This window comes from Eptesicus fuscus, chromosome 3 (assembly GCF_027574615.1).
Source record: "Eptesicus fuscus isolate TK198812 chromosome 3, DD_ASM_mEF_20220401, whole genome shotgun sequence".
Classification (NCBI taxonomy): Eukaryota; Metazoa; Chordata; class Mammalia; order Chiroptera; family Vespertilionidae; genus Eptesicus; species Eptesicus fuscus.
Genome location: NC_072475.1, coordinates 81,124,931 through 81,144,222, shown reverse-complemented (window position 1 = coordinate 81,144,222; position 19,292 = coordinate 81,124,931). Strand labels below are relative to the sequence as shown.

The 19,292-nt window shown below is 41.0% G+C and overlaps 1 protein-coding gene across 2 annotated transcripts in view; it reads left to right on the top strand.

Moving 5' to 3' along the window:
• ABI3BP (ABI family member 3 binding protein) overlaps positions 1–19,292 on the top strand; it is a 256,673-nt gene that overhangs the window by 208,983 nt on the left and 28,398 nt on the right. For both annotated transcript variants that reach the window (XM_054714049.1, XM_054714048.1), the window contains 6 exons: positions 495–572; positions 2,294–2,386; positions 5,185–5,313; positions 5,855–5,923; positions 11,396–11,605; positions 17,987–18,095. In XM_054714049.1, the coding sequence (XP_054570024.1) occupies positions 495–572; positions 2,294–2,386; positions 5,185–5,313; positions 5,855–5,923; positions 11,396–11,605; positions 17,987–18,095 (688 nt within the window). The remainder of the gene's footprint in view (positions 1–494; positions 573–2,293; positions 2,387–5,184; positions 5,314–5,854; positions 5,924–11,395; positions 11,606–17,986; positions 18,096–19,292) is intronic.

Here is a 19,292-nt window from a genome sequence, read left to right as displayed (position 1 = left end):
CAATCAAGTGTTAACTCTTCAGAGAAAATACCACAACCAATGAAGGTAGCCCTTTGAATTTCTTCTATATGAAGATGGGAGAAGCCAATTAAAATGCCTGGCCCTAAATCACCAGTGCCCCTGCTCTGTAAAGAATGCATGCTGTACCCTAGCTGGTTCAACTCAGTGGATAGAGAATCCCGGGTTCGATTCCAGTCAAGGGCACGTACCTCGGTTGCAGGCTCCTCCCAGGCCAGGCTCTGGTCAGGGCTCATGCTGGAGGCAACTAATTGATGTGTTTCTCTCACATCGATGTTTCTCTCTGTCTTTCCCTCTCTCTTTTTCACTCTCCCTAAAAATCAATAGAAAAATATCCGCAGGTGAGGATTAACTAAATAAATAAATAAAAAGAATGCATGTTATCACTGAGACTCTACCCAGTTTCCGTTAATAAGAACATTTAACACATTTGTGCTATATATTTATTTATTCCCTTTTCTTATCTCTGCTCATAGGGGTCAAGCAACCACCAAAGCCATCGGGCGCTGGTAGAAATGTGTCCATGGACTCTACCCACTTCACAAAAAAACCAGGTAAGGGATAGGATGCTGACTCCCTTACTCAGCTCCGTGCTGGACCGTAGGCAGTAACTGCAGTATCATTTGTTGCAGCAAAAGCAGCAGTGTCCTCGCGGCCCCCAAAGCATCAGAGCCATGCTAGCAGTACATGGGGATTACTAGGAAAGCATTCAAACATCTTATCTTTGGGAGAATGAAAATGCTCTGTGTACAAATTAAACATTAATAAGAACCTCTAATGGGTACCAATTGAATAATTACTTTGTCTAATGTCCTGAAGGGCCATAATGCACAGATGCTGGTGAGTCACTGTGGGTTCTAGTCTTCCTCATGTTCAAGTTTTGCTCTTGTGTCATTTATTACAATATCCTTTGGCCTGAAATGATTTATGTTTCTAATTTATGACTATGCTCTACATTTTAGGCCAAAATTATGTAGCTGGTGACTTGGAAAATCTTGGCATTGAATAAGAACTCTGTGCTTTTTGAAAGGATACTGTGAAACCTACTCTGGTGTATTAATGTTGGGGCTACAGATCTAAATTCTGTCAGCACCGGTCACTCCCCGCACACATGCACGCACATGCACACATACTTTTTGGTCTCCTAAGAAGAACTTAAAGACACAGGGCATTTTCCTGGATTGTCAGTTGTACATGAAGTTTAAAAAAAATTTAATGAATTTTTTTTATTGATTTAAGAGAGAGGGAGAGAGACATAGAAACATCAAGGATGAGAGAGAATCATCAATGGGCTGCCTCCAGCACACCCCCTACTGGGGATCAAGCCCACAAACCAGGCATGTGCCCTGATCAGGAATCGAACTGTGACCTCCTGGTTCAAGGTTCAATCACCGAGCCACACCGGGCTGTATATGAAGATTTTTAAACCAACATATATTATGCAAAGAAAGCTATAACACCGACTTAAAAGAAAATCTGGGTTAAGGTAGACTGCTCCAGGCACCCCTAGCCTTACCAGCCTCAGTGCAAAGTAGGCACCTTGTGCAATTTTTGAATGTTGCCTCTTCCCTCCATCCTTTAGGTAAACCATTTACCACAATGTATCCTTCCTCTGGGCTGGCAGCTTTGTACCAAGGCATGTGGGTGGATGAGCAGAGTGGGTGTTAAACTTTGGTTCCCACTTACTCACCTGTGCCAGCTGCCCTTGTGTGCTGCACAGCCCTGACGATGACCCTGCTCTCTATGGGTTTCTAGCTTCTGCCATCAGGGCTCCTTGGTTGTAATGGTTTAAGTTCTGAAAGTGTTCGTTTAGTTATAATTACATCATAGAGTTTGGGGGTGAGGTGGATCACCCGCTAACGGAGAAATTATACACTTTAACAATTTAAAGCTAAAATGGTATAAGAATTGTAGTCTCAAAATCAAAGGCAATTGCAGATAATGAAACTCAAAAATGCTATTGCTGAGACTATGTGGGAAACTAAAGATGTTAAATTCTATACATCTACACAGTCTTTCAAAAGGCAGGTATACCTATACATGTTTATCTATAACCAGAGGATGTTTTTATATACTAATGTGCTTCATTATTCCTGAGTACATTACAATCATTACTTTAGAAAAATATCGGAAATTACTTAGCACTTTTCTATAGAATCTATGCCATTCGGTTACTACTTACCAAACGTTATAATTTTTTAAAGCCTGTGATTTTTATAGAGCGAATCCTTACGGCAACTTTATCTGTCATATAATCTCTTAGCCACAATTCCAGGCACTCGCCGTCCACCCTTGCCACCTAGACCTACACCCCCTCGAAGAAAACCATTGCCACCAAATAATGTCACTGGAAAGCCAGGAAGTGCAGGTATGTCAGTCATATGCATTTCCTTCTCCCTCCATGACTCCCGTTGTACTAGCCACCCACAGCCCTCCTTGGTATACTAGCCCAGACAACGGACAAGACCTTGGTGTGTGTGATGGTGCCTGGGCGGGCCGTAAAGACCAGACACAGCTTTGAGGACTCATATCCTGATTCTGGGTGGGTGGTTTCTTTCAACTGTAGACCCATCTACAGTTGAAAGAAACCATCATTGAGCATCCCAGCCAATGTGTCTGCTTGGAGCCAAGACAGAAGCTGACTCGGGCCCTTCCAGGAGTGGATTATTTGGGGCAAGATGTTGAATGTTGCCAACCCACCAGGGGTAATAGAAAATGTGAGGCCCTGTCATCAGCTTATCATTCTGTCTTCTGAAATGAAATCCCACACATCTTGTTGAAAGCTCCCCTGTCCACCAGCCTTTATGCTGGCTCCAGTGTTAAGTAGTGGAGGAAAGATTAGGGACTAAAATATTAGCAGCTCTAGGCCGAGCCACAAGGCAGGGGTATAATTTAGAAGTCAAGCTGCCTCTCACCTCTATGCCTTCGCATGTGTTATCTCCTTCCCATGGAAGGACCCCTCCAAGTCACCTGGGATGCTCACAGTTCACTCTTTTCTTAAAGAAGAGCCTTTTCTAACTCCCCAAAATAGTCTTAGCATTGCTTCTCTGTTCTACTTGTCCTTGATACACACCTCTGTCAGAGCAAAGATCAAATTGTTTATACCTGTTTGTTTACGCACTTGTCTTCCCCTACTAGACCAGGAGTTCTGTGGGAACAGAGTCCTTGGCACATTTTCTCTGAATTCCCAGAACCAAATCTGGTGTGTGGCACCTAGAGGATTATTTGATAAATTCTCGCTGACGGAATAAATGGATGTAATGAAGAATTAGTGAAAATTGACCTGGTTCAGAGCAAAGCTTTACCTCATTTCTCTTTGACTGGACTTGACAGCAAATCACAGCATGTTCCCTACCTCTCCTCCCTCTCTCCGCCATCTCTACTTCCTAAATATTTTCTAGGTGGAATCAGGATAAAAATGTTGGACAGCTATGAATGATGAAAGGGTGAGGGGTTTACATGAAGGGGAATAGATGTCAATCTTTTCCCGGGACAAAGGTGATAAAGAAGCTTTTCTGCTGTATCCCGTGCACAGTGGCCTCTCGGTCATGTTCCCATGAGCTGAAGGAGGGCTCAGCTCCTCACGCATGTTTTGGAGCTTCCTGAGTCAAGGCCCCGAGGCATGGCTGCAGTGAGGACATCTGGTTGCCCTCAGTAATTGTAACCTGGGGTCGGATTGGATGAGTCAGACTGAAAGTGATGCCTGAGTGTCCCCCAGAGAAAGCTTGGGAACCCACCTGAAGAATAACCACAAACACATTCCATTTCTGAGATTAACTCTGGTTCCTTACCTCATCCCCCTCGTACTATCCACCTCTCACTCAAAGGAAATGGCTCTCTGGAGGAGCCAAACACAGGCAGGGCAGTCGTACAATTTTGGCCTGATTACAGAAAGTGCCTCCTGAATTCAGGAATCAGCAAACTGTTCTGGGTGCCTGCAAGCAGTGTAGATCCTCCACTTGCCCCTATGTCCAGAGCTGCCGAGGCCTCAGAGTCCCCCTCCCCTTGCCAAAGTAAAAGTGCAGGCTGCATGCAACTTCTGTTGGTTTTTGCTCACCCTCTCACTGTGGCCCGGTCCCACCATGACCAGGAGCATGAGCCTGCTGGGGTTGCTCCAGCAGCCTGTCTGAGGGACTCGTCCATGGTTTCATGCTGGGCCCTGATGTTTGGGTCAGCGCTGTGCCCTTGACTCTTTATTGTCTGAGGATGATCCCTTTTCCCAGGAGGACTGTAAAATCCAATCTAGCCCCCAACCTCCTCTAAACACCCAGACTGGACTAGACCTTGGGATGGATCTGGTTTGGGAGACCTATTAGTGTTTTCAGTGGAGGAGACACTGGACTATAGTATTACTGTTCTGGCTACTAGGCCAGAATCACAGATGTTACCTTCAAAAGCATTTGCTTCTTCTTCAGCCGTCTCCCATGCCTGCCACTTAACCTCCCCATCAGGCTCTGCCATCTCCTTGACATCCCTCATGTCTAATTCCCTACATCCAGCCTCACTGCTTCTGCTGCACTTCACCTCGCCTGCCCCTGCCTGCACAACTGCTTTTGTCTCCTCTCTTCTCTCTCTGCCTAGCTATTCCTCCTCTTCTCCTCTGATCTGTTCGTTTCCCTGTTGAAAGTCTTTCAGTGGCTCCTTGCTGCCTAAAATTACTGTGCAGATCCGCGGTGCATGGCTCTCCCTGATCTGCCTTCCCTGGCCTCCACTCTCCGTTCTCACGGCCCCCAGCAGCACTGTGGGCTCTCACCCTTCAAATTAAAAATACCAAATGGTTACATGCTTCCCCGACTTGGTTCTTCTTGCAACCTCTTATTCAAAGCTTTCAAAGCTACCCACTGATCTCTTCTTTATTGTCACATCCTCTGTGGAGGCATTTTTACCTCCCTCCCCGCTCTACAAAACCCTTCACCTTTCCTCACAGATATTACTGTTCCTTCCCCTTGCCCTCTCTGTGACTTTAGCCACTTCTTTCACAATATCAGTAATGATTCCGTATATTTGGCTCCCACGTTTCTCTTGATCAAGGATACCAGGTCTTTTCTCTCCAAGCCTGGCATATAGTGCCACGCTACATGGTAAGTGCCTAATAAATATGTATTGGATAAGTAAATGGGAAACTGGCCTCTTCTAAAGCCTGACCGCTTTGGCTCTACATTTCAGGGATCATTTCATCAGGCCTAGGAACTTCCACACTCCCGAGGGCAACACTCAGGCCGACTGGACCCACCTCAGAGAGAACAGAGACAGACAAAAAGGAACCAACAGCTCCCGCCTCAGGAGAAGATCTTGGTTAGTATGTCAGTCACATCCTACTGGAGACTAGCTACAAAATACTCAAGGATTTCAAATTAGTGGGGGAAGAGTCACAGCTCTGGATCATCTTTGTTACTTAACTTTATGATCAATATGATTCTTTTTTAATTTTAACATAATACTTACTTTTAATGCTTTGGCATAGAATATGCTCCTTCCCTTCACAAACATAGAGGAAAGTACCTAAATTTTTCAGGAAAGTCTTCCTGAGAAATATACATTACCCAGTGCTTCTTACTAAATCACATCATTATAATTACATATTCCTTATTTTATTAATAAGCATTAGCTACTTGGTTGTAAACTTTAAGCTTTATTTATTACACTGTAGAATGCCTAAAGCAGGACACAGTTAAAGACCTTTTATTGCAGTTGATGTGAATAATAAAAAAAATGAAAATCAAAGTTGTGAACAATTGACTAGGAGGCATATTAAATATTTATAGCCTTTACTACTTTTTATTGTATTGTGAAGCTTTATCTTTTGTCAAAATTGTTTATTATACTCCATTCTCAGGTGATATAACTGACTTTAGCTCAAGTCCAACAAGAGAAACTGATCCTCTTGGGAAACTCAGATACATAGGTATGTCTGGCTTCAAATCTTAATGTTGACAAGGCTGTTTGGTCGGTGTATCAGTCAGAAGTTGCTATGTAATAAACAACCACAACGTCTCAGTGGCATACCGTCATAAGGATTTACTTCTCATATGTGTACAAGTCACTTTAGGATGATATTAACAAATGGGGGTCAGCTGATCTAGGATGTTCTTGGTTGGGTGGTTCTGCTGGGCCTCTTGTGGGTTGGGATGGGCTTCTCCTCATCTGTTCATTCTAGGATGAGGGACCAACAGTGACCCCAAAGAAGCCATTCTCAGGACTATACAAAGTCAAGAGAGGGGGAATCCAAATACACCATCATATTTTAAGCTCCTTCTTGTGTTATACCTGCCAATATCTATTGGCCAAAGAAAGTCACATAGCAATGCTCAAATCAAGAATTGCAAAAGTATTCTCCTTTCATGGATATAGAGAATATTTTTGAACAGTAATCTTATCTAACACAGGAGAGATGTAATATGATTCAGAGCCCAGTATTTCCTTTTGTAATATTTTGTTCTGAAGTATATAACTTGATAACTTTTTACATACGTATATACCATGAAGCCACCATCACAATAAAGACAATGAATACCACTTACAAAAGTTTACAATCCCTCTCACTCCTCCCACCCAACCTCTAGTCCCTAGGTAACAGCAAATCTGCTATACTATAGGTTAGTATGCATTTTGTGGAATTTTATATCAATGTCTGAACTCTTTGTTTAAAAAATCTGGTTTCTTTCACTCAGCATGATTATTTGTCCGTGTTGCTGCTTTTATTAATATCTCTTTTTATTACTGCCTAGTATTATATTGTATTCTATGTAATAAAACCCTAATATGCAAATTGACCGAATGGGGGAATGACCAGCGGAACAACCGGTGGCTATGATGCACACTGACCACCAGGGAGCAGACGCTCAACACAGGAGCTGTGTTGAGCATCTTCCCCCCTTTCCCCGCCCCCCCCCCCCGCCAGAGGGAGATGACCAATGGTGGTGATTGGGGGGCGGGGCAAGCCAGCCAAGGAGGGTGCCAGCGGGGGTACCCCCAATAACCCCACCTGCCAATTGCTCCACAGATGGCCCCAATCACCAGCCAGGCCTAAGGACCCTACCCTATATATTGGGAACAGTCTCTTAGATTTAAAAATTAAAACCTGGCAAGGCTAGTCTAACACTGAAAAAACAGGATGATGCAGCGATGACATGCATAGACTCTGGCTTGCACATTTTGTGGTCAGCCCTTGATTCTGACACTTATAACTGTGTGACAAAGCCAGTTTCTCTCTGCTTCAGTTTTTCCAACCATAAGATGGGGAAAATGGTACTACTTCCTCAGAAGGATCATGTTATGTACTACTTTTTATAATCAGGGCCAAAAAAATATAGCTGCCCTTACAACAGCAAGATGCTTTTCACCTGTATGAAAAGTATGGTCACTGGTACATGCAGTGTCCCAGATTGCGAGAGGGATGTCCAACTGCCCGTTTAGGCCTGACATCCCCTGAGGGGTCCCAGATTAGGAGAGGATGCAGGCCGGGCTAAGGGACCCTCCCCCCCCCCCCATGCAAGAATTTGGTGCACCAGGCCTCTAGTAGATATATAATAATTTAATTAATTCTGTTCATGGCATTTGGGTTGTCTCTATTTTTTTTTTTTATTACCATTAAAGCTGCTATGACCATTTATAAGTTTGTGTGGACATACGTTTTCATTCCTTTTGGACAAATTCCTAGAAGAGGAATGGCTAGATTATATGTACATGTATGTTTAAATTTTTAAGAAACTGCCAAATAGTTTGCCACAGCAGTTGTATTATTTTACTGTTCTGGCAGCAGCATATGACAGTTTCAGTTTCCCCAGGCCTTTGCCAACCTTTGGTGTGGTCAGTCTTTTTCATTTTAATGGTGTGTAGTAGTATCTGATTGGGATTTCACTTACCCCCAATGACTAAGAATGACCAACATCTTCCCATGTCTTTATCTTCCATCTGCATATCTTTTTTGGTGTGTCTGTTCAAAATGTCCATTTTTTTCTTATGGAGTTGCTTATTTTATTAGCATTGAGTTTGGGGAATCTTTATATTTTCTAGGTAGGAGATATTTGTCTGATACATGCTTTGCAATATTTTCTCCTAGCGTGTGGCTTCTCTTTTAATTTTTTTAATATATTTTATTGATTTTTTACAGAGAGGAAGGGAGAGGGACAGAGAGGTAGAAACATTGATCAGCTGCCTCCTGCACACCCCCACTGGGGACGTGCCCGCAACCAAGGTACATGCCCTTGACCGGAATCGAACCTGAGACCCTTCAGTCCGCAGGCTGATGCTCTATCCACTGAGCCAAACCGGTTTCGGCTTTCTCTTTTAATTTTAATGAAGCTTGGTTTATAAATCTGCTTTTTTATAGATTGTATTTTTGGTGTTGTCTTTGAGAAATCATGAACTAATCAGAGATCATAAAGACCTCCTCTGTTTACTTCCAGAAGTTTTCTAGTTTTACATTTAGGTTCTATGACCATATTGAATCAAATTTTATATGTGACACAAGCTAATTTTCTTGCTTATGGAGACTTAATTTTTCTGGCATCATTTGTTAGAAAACAAATCTATCCTTTCTCCATTAAATTTTATAGTATCTTTGTCAAAAAACAAATATTATATATATATATATAAAATTTGGTGCACCAGGCCTCTAGTAGATATATAATAATTTAATTAATCCTGTGCATGGCATTTGGGTTGTCTCTATTTTTTTTTTATTACCATTAAAGCTGCTATGACCATTTATATATATATAACTGTTTTGGGATTCTCTACTTTATTCCAGTGATCTACTTACCTTTACACCAATACCACAGTGTCTGGATTCCTGTGGGTTTACAATAAGGGCCTCAATCAGGTTGCATTAGTTCTCTAATGTTGTTCTTACTTTTCAAAGTTGTGCTGGTTATTCTGGGAACTTTGTGTTTCTATCTGAACTTTAGAAACAGGCTGGTGTGATTCAGTGGTTATAGTGTTGGCCCAAGCATTAAAGGTTATCGGGTTCCATTCCCAGTCAAGGGCATGTACATGGGTTGCAGGTTCAAATCCCTAGCCCTAGTCAGAGCTCATGTAGAAGGCAACCAATCAATGTGTCTTTTTCACAATGATATTTCTTTTTCTCTTCCTTTCTCTATCTCTCCATCTCCCTTCCTCTCTTCCACTCTCTCTTAAAAAAGGCAATGGAAAAAATATCCTCTGATGAGAATTTTTTTTAAAATAGCCTGTTTAAGTTTCTATTAGAATTGGGAAAAATTGACAGCTGTACAATATTAAGTCTTCCTGCCTATGAACATGGTATATTTCACCAATTACTTAGGTCTTCTTCAGTTTCTCTCACCAATGTTTTATAGTTTTCTTTTTTTAAAATATACTTTTATTTATTCCAGAGATGGAGAGGGAGAGAGAGATAGAAACCTCAATAATGAGAGATAATCATCGATCAGCTGCCTCCTACACATCCCACACTGGGGACTGAGCTTGCAACTTGGGCATGTGTCCTGACTGGGAATGGAACCCTGACTATCTGGCTCATAGGTCAACGCTCAACCACTGAGCCATGCCGGCCAACCTGTTTTATAGTTTTTAGTGTATAGAAAATCATAAAAGCATTTGTTTTTATTTCTAATATATAGAAACACAGTTGATATTTGTGCAGTGATTTTGTATCCTGCAGCCTTGCAAAAACTCACTTCATCAAGTTTTTGTAAATACATTGGATTTTGACATACAGAATCATATTATCTGAGAGTAAAGTTTTACTTCTTCCTTCCCATCTTGGGTAGCTGTTCTCTTGCCTTAATGCACAGGCTGGAGCCTCAGTAAAAATCTTGAATAGATATAGTGAGAATGGACATCTTTTTCTTGTTTCTGATCTTATGGGGAAAACATTCTGTCTTTCACCACTAGGTATCATGTTACCTATAGATTTTTCATAGATGCCCTTTATTGGGTTGAGAACATTCCCTTCTATTTCTACTTTGGTGTGAAATTGATATGGGTCTCTTTTATATCTTTCATGTCTCAACTTGTGACCATGTGGATTACCCTATACTAGAGGCCCAATGCACGAAATCCGTGCAAGAGTAGGCCTTCCTTCCCCCAGCTGCCAGCACCAGCTTCTCCCTCACAGCCCCAGCTTCATCTGGAAGGTCGTCTGGAAGGACGCCCAGTCTAATTAGCATATTAGGCTTTTATTATTATAGATAATAAAAACCTAATATTCAAATAGACTGACCTGCGGAACTACCAGTCGCTATGATGCACACTGACCACAAGGGGGCAGATGCTCAATGCAGGAGCTTCCCCCAGCCCGCAGGCCCCAGACCAGCCAAGGCAGGTACCAGCAGGGACCTCTCTCCCCCTCCCCCCTCCCATCACGCACCAGTCGCCCCACAGAGGAAGGTGACCGGCAGCAGCAGGGGGCAGGGTCGGTAAGTGGGCAGAGCCAGGCCGGCCAAGGCAGGTGCCAGCGGAGCCCCCCCCCCCCCAATCACCCCGCCAGTCACCCCACAGATCGGCCCTGATCTCTGGCCAGGCCTAGGGACCCCACCCATGCACGAATTTTGTGCACCGGGCCTCTAGTAGTAGTAATAACTGCTTTATTGTTTTTGTCTAATGACTCTAACACTTAGCAAGTTCTAGGTTGGTTTTTAAATGATTTATTTTTCTCCTCGTTATGGGAAATATTTTCCTGTTAATTTCATCTTGTTGGGTTCTGGGTATGTTTTTATTCTTAAAAATATTTTTAATTTTGTTCTAGGTGTAGGCAAATTATTTGAAACCACTTGATCTTTCTGAGTCTAGCTTTCATATTTATTAGGTGGGACCAGAATTGTGTCTAATGTAGGGCTTGTTCTTGCCCACGACTGACACAAGACCCTTTTGAGTATTCTTTCCCAGGCCACAGGAATTATGAGGGTTAAACCATGCTCAGGGTGGACAAATTACTTTTGGATATTAGCACACACTAAACTATCTCGAAAAGTAAATTAACAAACATCCGCCGAAACCGGTTTGGCTCAGTGGATAGAGCGTCGGCCTGCGGACTCAGGGGTCCCGGGTTCGATTCCGGTCAAGGGCATGTACCTTGGTTGCGGGCACATCCCCAGTGGGGGGTGTGCAAGAGGCAGCTGATCGATGTTTCTCTCTCATCGATGTTTCTAACTCTCTATCCCTCTCTCTTCCTCTCTGTAAAAAATCAATAAAATATATATAAAAAAAAAATTAACAAACATCCGTATCATGTATCCTAGAGACAGGATTTTCACACTTCTGAACCGTCCACATCCCTGCTTCCATCTAGCTGCTCTTAATGTGAGACCCAATGTCCTCAAGCAATTATACTTATTAGCTCACCTTCCCCCAACTTTACTCGAAAAGTGCTAACTGTCAGAGCCCTCTCTCTCTCCAGGGCCTCATGTGCGATACATTCAGAAGCCCGATGACAGGCCCTGCTCCATCACCGACTCCATCAAACGGTTCCCCAAAGAGGAGCCCGCAGAGGGGAACGCCACCAGCCCGCCGCAGAACCCACCCTCCAACCTCACCGTGGTCACCGTGGAAGGGTGCCCCTCCTTTGTCATCCTGGACTGGGAAAAGCCGCTCAATGACACTGTCACTGGTAAGAGCCTGGCACAGGACCGTTACTAATGTGCCGCGATGGGCCTGCGGAACCCTGCACCAAACCATAGCCTGCGGGTCCGCGCTCAGGGGCAGTTCTGCTGTCCCTGTGGCACATTCCCGCCGAAAGTGTCATGTGATGGGGAAAGATCATCTTTGTCCTGGCTGTGGGCTCCCTGTTCATCATCCTTAGCCGATCTCTCTAGGTTGCATCCTTTCATCTCCTCTTGGAACTCTTTCCTAATGGGGAGATATATCTAGTTTTTTCATTACCCAGAAAATTACAGATAACATATGCGAAGTTGCCACTGACTGCGGATAATATTGAAATCAGTTTTCCTTTCACCAGCCCAGTTTCTAGATCAACCCAGAACTTTCAAGCAGGCTAAAATGTTTTCTCAATCATTTTAGGGTACATGTTTTAAAAAATTCTATTCCTGGTCAATTTTCTGCTTATCCCCTGAAATTTTTATTCTGCTATCCACCCACCCATTTCCTTTAAAAATCCTGAGTCATTCTTTGAACTTGTTAGATGGGAATTTAATTCTCCATAATTAACAGAATAATCAAACTGCAGAGGAGCGGGAAAGGTCAGCTCGAGAGTACAGCCTGCGTATGCAAGGTTCCTGCTGCCCGCGTCCCTGTGTCCCTGTCCGGGTGCCTGGGGCGGGTGGACAGGCCACGGGGGAGCCCACTAAAAAGTTGTCGGGAGGAGTAGAGATCCCTGCACAGAGGGGTGGGGAGTGCAAATTTCAGGCTCTGCCAAAAACGTTTCCTGTGAATAAAGAAGAACACAGCAGGTGTACCTCCTCAGACCAACTGTCTGGGAAACTCCAGTGTACGCAGCCTGTCTTTACTTAGCTGGCTTCTTTAAAAACCATATTTTGTAAATTTTGTTTCTCCTGCAAAGCTTACCTTTGTATTGAGAGCAAACCAGTCACTGCCCGTGGCTCCTGGGGACTTGCCTAGTCCTGCCTCTTTACTTGGGACTGTGCCCATAGGTGCTAAGTCAGTATCTAAATCAGCATCAAAAAAATCAATCAATCTCTAAGTATTGATTATCTACATGTACTAAAAAGTTCAAAACTTTCAATCCATATACTGTGCTAATAAGAAGTTCCTTTGGTAGTCTGAGGTTTAATTCTCACAAAACCAAATGACCTATAAAATTTTATTTGCCTTAAAGATGTGGGAGATCAAGTTGGAATTGGTTAGTCTACTAGGCCTAATAATCTAATAGAGCAATTTTCAGCCACTGTGCCACGACAGTTTTTAAAACATGCAGTACCGGACTGTTCAGTCGGGAGCACTGACCTCCTTTCCCTTAGATTGTCAAATTAAAAAATGACAACAGCTAACACAACAGCCACCCAGTGTGAGGGCCCTGTCTGGAACCATAAGTACATAGGTCATATACGAGAGTTTCATCTTATTGGTCACATTGCACATTAAGAGTAGGTAATTACCATTTTTTTAAATCAATCAAAATTGTACCTGTTTTTGTCAGATTGGCAAGAAATATATTTTTGGTGTGCTGCAGAATTTTAGTAATTATGCGTGCCTTGTGATGAAAAATGTCAAAAATCACTGACCAAATACATCTAATACATATTCACTTGTGTATGTCAACTATATCTAATTTTTTTTTAAGAGAATGAGTTTTCTTTCTGGTTCATTATGTAACATTTTTTAAAAATCATATAAGCTTGTAATCTCAGAGTATTCTAACCAATTACTTTTGGAACACGGTTACCAAATGTTAATGGGCTGTTTGAAATCTTTCATAAGATAATGGACTTAAATAACAGGTTTCATGGATAAGGACCACATCTCATTAGCTATAATATTTTCTACATAAAAATAATTCCATATTTAACCATTACTCATCTGGCCTGTATTTAAATGTTGGACAGACGATATACCCTAATGGTCTGTTCTATTTTTTTTTTCAATTCTGTTTATTTTTAAATTGTTAATTGAAATGTAATCTTGCTTTCAAACAAACCAGCAGTCCAGATCTTATAGAAATTAATTCTCCTATCACTGAAAATGATATGAAAGGAAAAGACTGAGAAAGAGAACAGAGAGTGAAACATATTCTTTATTACATGTGTTGGCTTCTGTCAATAATCTTTCTTTTAATTGACAGACATGTACATATTCACCTCCAGTAAATATATTCAAATTCAGTTGCTTCTACATGTCCCTTCTACACTAATATAGAAATAAGGTGACCTAAGAAATTGGCCACACACTGGTGGGGTCCTTGGTAACTTAAAGTTAAGTTGGTTATCAGGTGTTGCTTTGTGATATGCCAAGAGTGTGCTGACATCCATTTAAATCCCAGACCAGCTGTGTTCTAAATATGGAATTTGAGTATATAGTTAGCCTCTTTGAACTTTAGCTTCCTTATTTGTAATGATACTCATCATTATCTGTTTATCCTAAGGATAAAATTAAACAGAATGAATACCCAGCGTAAGTCAGCAGCTGTTAATGTCTGTCAGTGGTCAAAGCAGTAGGACAGGGAGAAATAGCATCACCATTACTATTTTTATGCTCTATTGACTAGAGTGGTGTTCCCAAACTTTACTTTTTCTATTAAGTGATTTTTTTCATAATAGGGCAATAAAACCATTTGAAGGGGAAAAAAGACCAATTATTCAGTGTTAGTTCTTTACAGATATCCTTACGTCTTTACTGATAATGAAATTATAAACAAAATCCTGTATTTGAAAAGAAGAAATATGGTCATAAATTTAAGAGACTGTCTTTACCTTCAGAAATATACTCAGTGTGTCTACAAATATTCATTCCAAAATTAACATTCCATTTTTATAATGTTGGTGGATTTATTAAAAGCTGTTATCACCTAAAACATTACAAATAAAAGATATATTTACAAAGCCCAAAAATATACATTCAAAAAGATAGAATTCTGAGAGTTCTAAATACCTATTTAATTATGAATGTAACTCCTAGATTCATTTTGAAAACTACAGACTTTTGGGACTAAAATAGTATTAAATCACTAGTGGCCTGGTGCACAAATTTGTGCACATGGAAAGGAAATTAATTAGAAGAAATATTTTAATATTGCAATTCACCCTTTCTTTGTACTAGAAGTGTCAGAGATGAAAGAAAATTAGTAAAAGGTATATGAAAATAATATATATATTGATTAATAAATAAACAATAACAACATGATATAACAACAACATTGATAAAAACAATGACTGATAAATTGATTAAACTTATTCTAACACTGAGGCCAGTGTCAGACAGGGACAAATCAATTCTTGGAGTTAGAACAACCTCTCTTCCGCAGAACCTGTTAATACTTCAGCTTCGACTATGTTAGGTCACAGTCTTTTTATAATAAATCTAGTACCATTACAAAGACCCCATTTATTATTGAGATTTCTCAGTAGCATGGTGATTGCACCTACTTTCAATTCTAATTTATGACACGGCATTCCCGAAGGAGTAATACTATTAAGAAGTTCGATGAGAAAATTTTCCTTTTCGGCATCATCCGTTGAATCTAGTATTATTGTCGATTATACTGTTGTATCTGAGTCTTCATGCAATATCCATTCCCCAGCCTTTTTCACCATGTGGAAAAAGAATAGGATATGTCATTGCATTTAATGTAGGAAACAGGAAACTGATTTGTTTCATTTTAGTGGCATTCAGATTATTGGGATCTAGTTTACAATGAATGAGCAAGTCCCTTTCAAAAGGAAGTCCTCCATCTTCGTTTCTGAATATGGTGGCAACTTCGGTTACACAGGGAGAATTATATCTACCCAGATCACTATTATGATCATATTTAATCGCCATTGTTACTTCTGTGTGATGCTGCTGCTTACTTTCAGCTTCAGAATGTCAACAAAAACAACCAAATTCACCATCGACAATGGCAGATCAAAACACACACGTGAGATTGGCACCAGCGAGAGCTTTATATGTATTGCTTATGCACGAGTCAACTTAGCCTTTTATAGATATAGAATAAACTTGCTTAATTAGACCTGCTTTCTGATGTAGCTAAACTTTTTCCAGCCCAGTGAAGCACCCCAACTTCTCTTTCAGATAATTGTCAGCAACACAGCAGTAACTATCAACACGAAGCACATTATTATTGTGCTTCACAAGGGAGAACAAAGGGTAAAATATTTAACTGCAGCAGTGTTTGACTATATTCTGCACAGTGAGAAAACCTGAAGTCTTTTCAAGGTCCACCATTTCTTACTTCTTTTCAGTTGGGTCAAGTTTCTAAATCTCTGTTTTCCGGCTAATGAAAAGAAAATAGGATTCCACCGAGTCTCTTATCTACCTACTCCAGGACTTCTGTGAGGATCAAATGAGATGAGGCACAGGAAAATGATTCACAGACATTTGGTTGAAGTGTAAAATGTTTCCACCTGAGGCTAGTCGTCACTAGGGAGAGGAAGCCAGGTGTTGCTACCTGATGTCATTACCCAGACAGTGGGACACTTGGCATATTAGCCTTTTATATAGATAGATCCTTTAAATTTTGAGTCAAAAGAAAATTAGAGAAGATAAACAATAAGAGTTTCAAGTTTGAAGGGCTGGGGTAATACTAAAAAGAGTAACATATAGTTGACGAATGTTCCAAATCAAATATGTTTTTTGAAGGTAGTAGCTTTTATGCATAACCAATTGGAATGTTGCATAAATTGTTCTTTTGTAACTAAATTATACTTCAATCTTTTCAAATGGAATCTTTCAAGCTTTTGTGACCCTATTTTCAAAACACAACTAATACGGGATAATAAAAGCAGCAACAATAATGGGTGCCACATGTTGAGCAAATAAGCACTGGCTATATATGTTCCTTAATTTAATCCCACAAGCAGCACTATGAAGAGACATTATTGACATTTTACAGACGGGAAAACTGGGACTAAGATCAAGGCAAGTGGCTTGGTCTGTCTCGCCCCATCAAGCCACACAGTTTCCATTTTTAAAAAATCATGTTTACTCCCATTTAATTACTCGTACATGTTTTTAGTAAATATCCCTCCACGGCTGAGGAAAGATATAAAAAGGGCATATTGAATTCAGGGTCCTTCCCCTTTCTCCCTCTCTCTCCACCCTCTGTTAGAATAGAAAACCAACGGAACTGGGAACAAAAAGAGTTAGGAAACAACAAAACCAAGCCCAAAATGTTTGGGAACAAGAGTCTGAGGAAGGAATACTAAACACCAACCATTGGTCCTGTAATAGCTGCACTGACGTGTCCAGACACAGTGGTGTTGCCTTCCAGTTTACTATTGAACTTTTGGAAAGACAGCCAAAAGAAATTGTTCATAGAGTCATGCTCCTTTTTAGAATTTTGAAATATAGCATGAAAATCCTTCCCAAATGAAAATTGGTGATTATAAGTCTCCTGAGTTACTTGATGGCTTCCTACTTTCGGTGTCTGTGCCAATACAGGAATCCTCAGGAACTCGCCAGCTCCTTCGCAGCTTCCCGCTTTCCCCGACACCCACCACTTGTGTATTTCTTCATACTGATGTAGCTGATTTTGAGTGGGGTTTTGATTTTTGTTTTTTTGTTGGATATTTTTAAATCCTCTGTATGATCTTTTCACATGTGTTATAAACCCAACCGAGAGTAGGGAAAACCATTTAACGAGTTTGTAAATTATATTTTGGATTCTGAAATTTTATTTTCATTAGCCCTGCAAGTTCATAGAAATATGCCTTTAAGTGAAATTTATGCAGCTCTCTGTTCAGACTTTAAGAAATAGCTTCTTTTTACAAATACAAAGATAATTGTCAAAGGGGCATAGATAAGTAGTATGTACAAAACTTAATAGCTTATGTAAGATGTAGGTGCAAAAATCCCATCTATATATATAAAAGCCTAAGCGACCATTATGACCCACCAACCAAGCCACGCCCACCAACCACACCCACCAGGAAACCGTTGCAGGGACGCTGGGCTTTCCCGGCCTTGGGCACCAGCGGGGAGCCTGCACGGATCGCAGGAAACCACTGCGGGTCGGCTCCTGCAATCCTTAGCAGGGATGTTGGGTGTGGCCCAGCCCAAGGCCACCGCCCGGGCCAAGCCCCGACCCTGAAAGAAGGTAGAAGGCGGTGGCCACAGCCAAGGCCTGGGTCCCTGGTGCCGGCAGAAAACTGGTGCAGGCAGCCAGGTGAATGAAGGTCTATTGCACGAATCTTCATGCAAACGGGCTACTAGTATATACATAATGTGTAATATCAACACATAATGTATCAGATCAGAACTGCAATCTGAGTTGCTTATTTTTATTATGCTATTAGCATCTAGAACATTTAATTCAGCCAGAAAATTAAGATGAGTATATGTTGGCTTTTTCGCTTTACAGAATATGAAGTTATATCCAGAGAAAATGGGTCATTCAGTGGGAAGAACAAGTCCATTCAAATTACAAATCAAACCTTCTCCACAGTAGAAAATCTAAAGCCAAACACAAGGTAAGCCACCTGTGCTATTTATTACAGGTGAATTCTGAGAGTGCAAAGGTCATCATCATCCCTCTGTATCCTCAGGGAGGGTCTAATTTGCATTTCGTTCTTTGGCTTTCACAGCACTTGATACCTCTAAAGTCATATTTTGCAAATATGAAAATTACTGGTGGGGATACAAGAGCTAACAAAGATGGTCTTGTAAGCTAACATATAGCTGGGAACATTGAAAAAATAGAAGTTCATGAGTACCAGATGTTGATATTAAATACCAACATTTAGAGAAGAAAGTCTGTGGACCAGTGACACCTGGCGTGTGCATGAGGTGAACTACATTTGAAGTAAGAAGAACGTAGCTGGCATGCTGGAAAGGGGAGGGCAGGGAAATAAAAGCTGTGAGGTAGATGCAGGGGGAAGTATGTAATAGTTAATGCTTAAGGTAACTAGAGATGAGTCCCAGATATAGCAATCCTGTGCTTTTGGGTTTTTTTTTATAATAGATGAGAAAAGATTTTTGAAAAAAGATACAAATAATATTAGCATCATTCTATAATAAACAACTTTTCTTTTTTTTTTTTTTTTTAATATTTTTATTGAGGTATTATATGTGTACATATCTTACTATTACCCCCCACCCCACACCCACACATGCCCTCCCCCCCCAGAGTTTTGCGTCCATTGTTTATGCTTATATGCATGCATACAAGTCCTTCGTTTGATTTCATAACTCCCCCACCTTTCCCAAACTTTCCCCCTGTACATTGAAAGTCTGTTTGATGCTTTACTGTCTCTGTATCTATCTTTTTGTTCACCACTTTATAATGTTCTTTACTATCCCTAAATGAGTGAGATCATGTGGTATTTTTCTTTCATTGACTGGCTTATTTCACTTAGCATAATGTTCTCCAATTCCATCCAGGTTGCTGCAAATGATGAGAATTCCTTCTTTTTTATGGCAGCATAGTATTCCATTGTGTAGATGTACCACAGTTTTCCGATCCAGTCATCTGCTGATGGGCACCTAGGCTGTTTCCAAATCTTAGCTATTGTAAATTGTGCTGCTATGAACATAGTGGTGCATATATCCTTTCTGATTGGTGTTTCTAGTTTCTTCGGATATATTCCCAGGAGTGGGATTACTGGGTCAAATGGGAGTTCCATTTTCAGTTTTTTGAGGAAACTCCATACTGTTCTCCACAGTGGCTG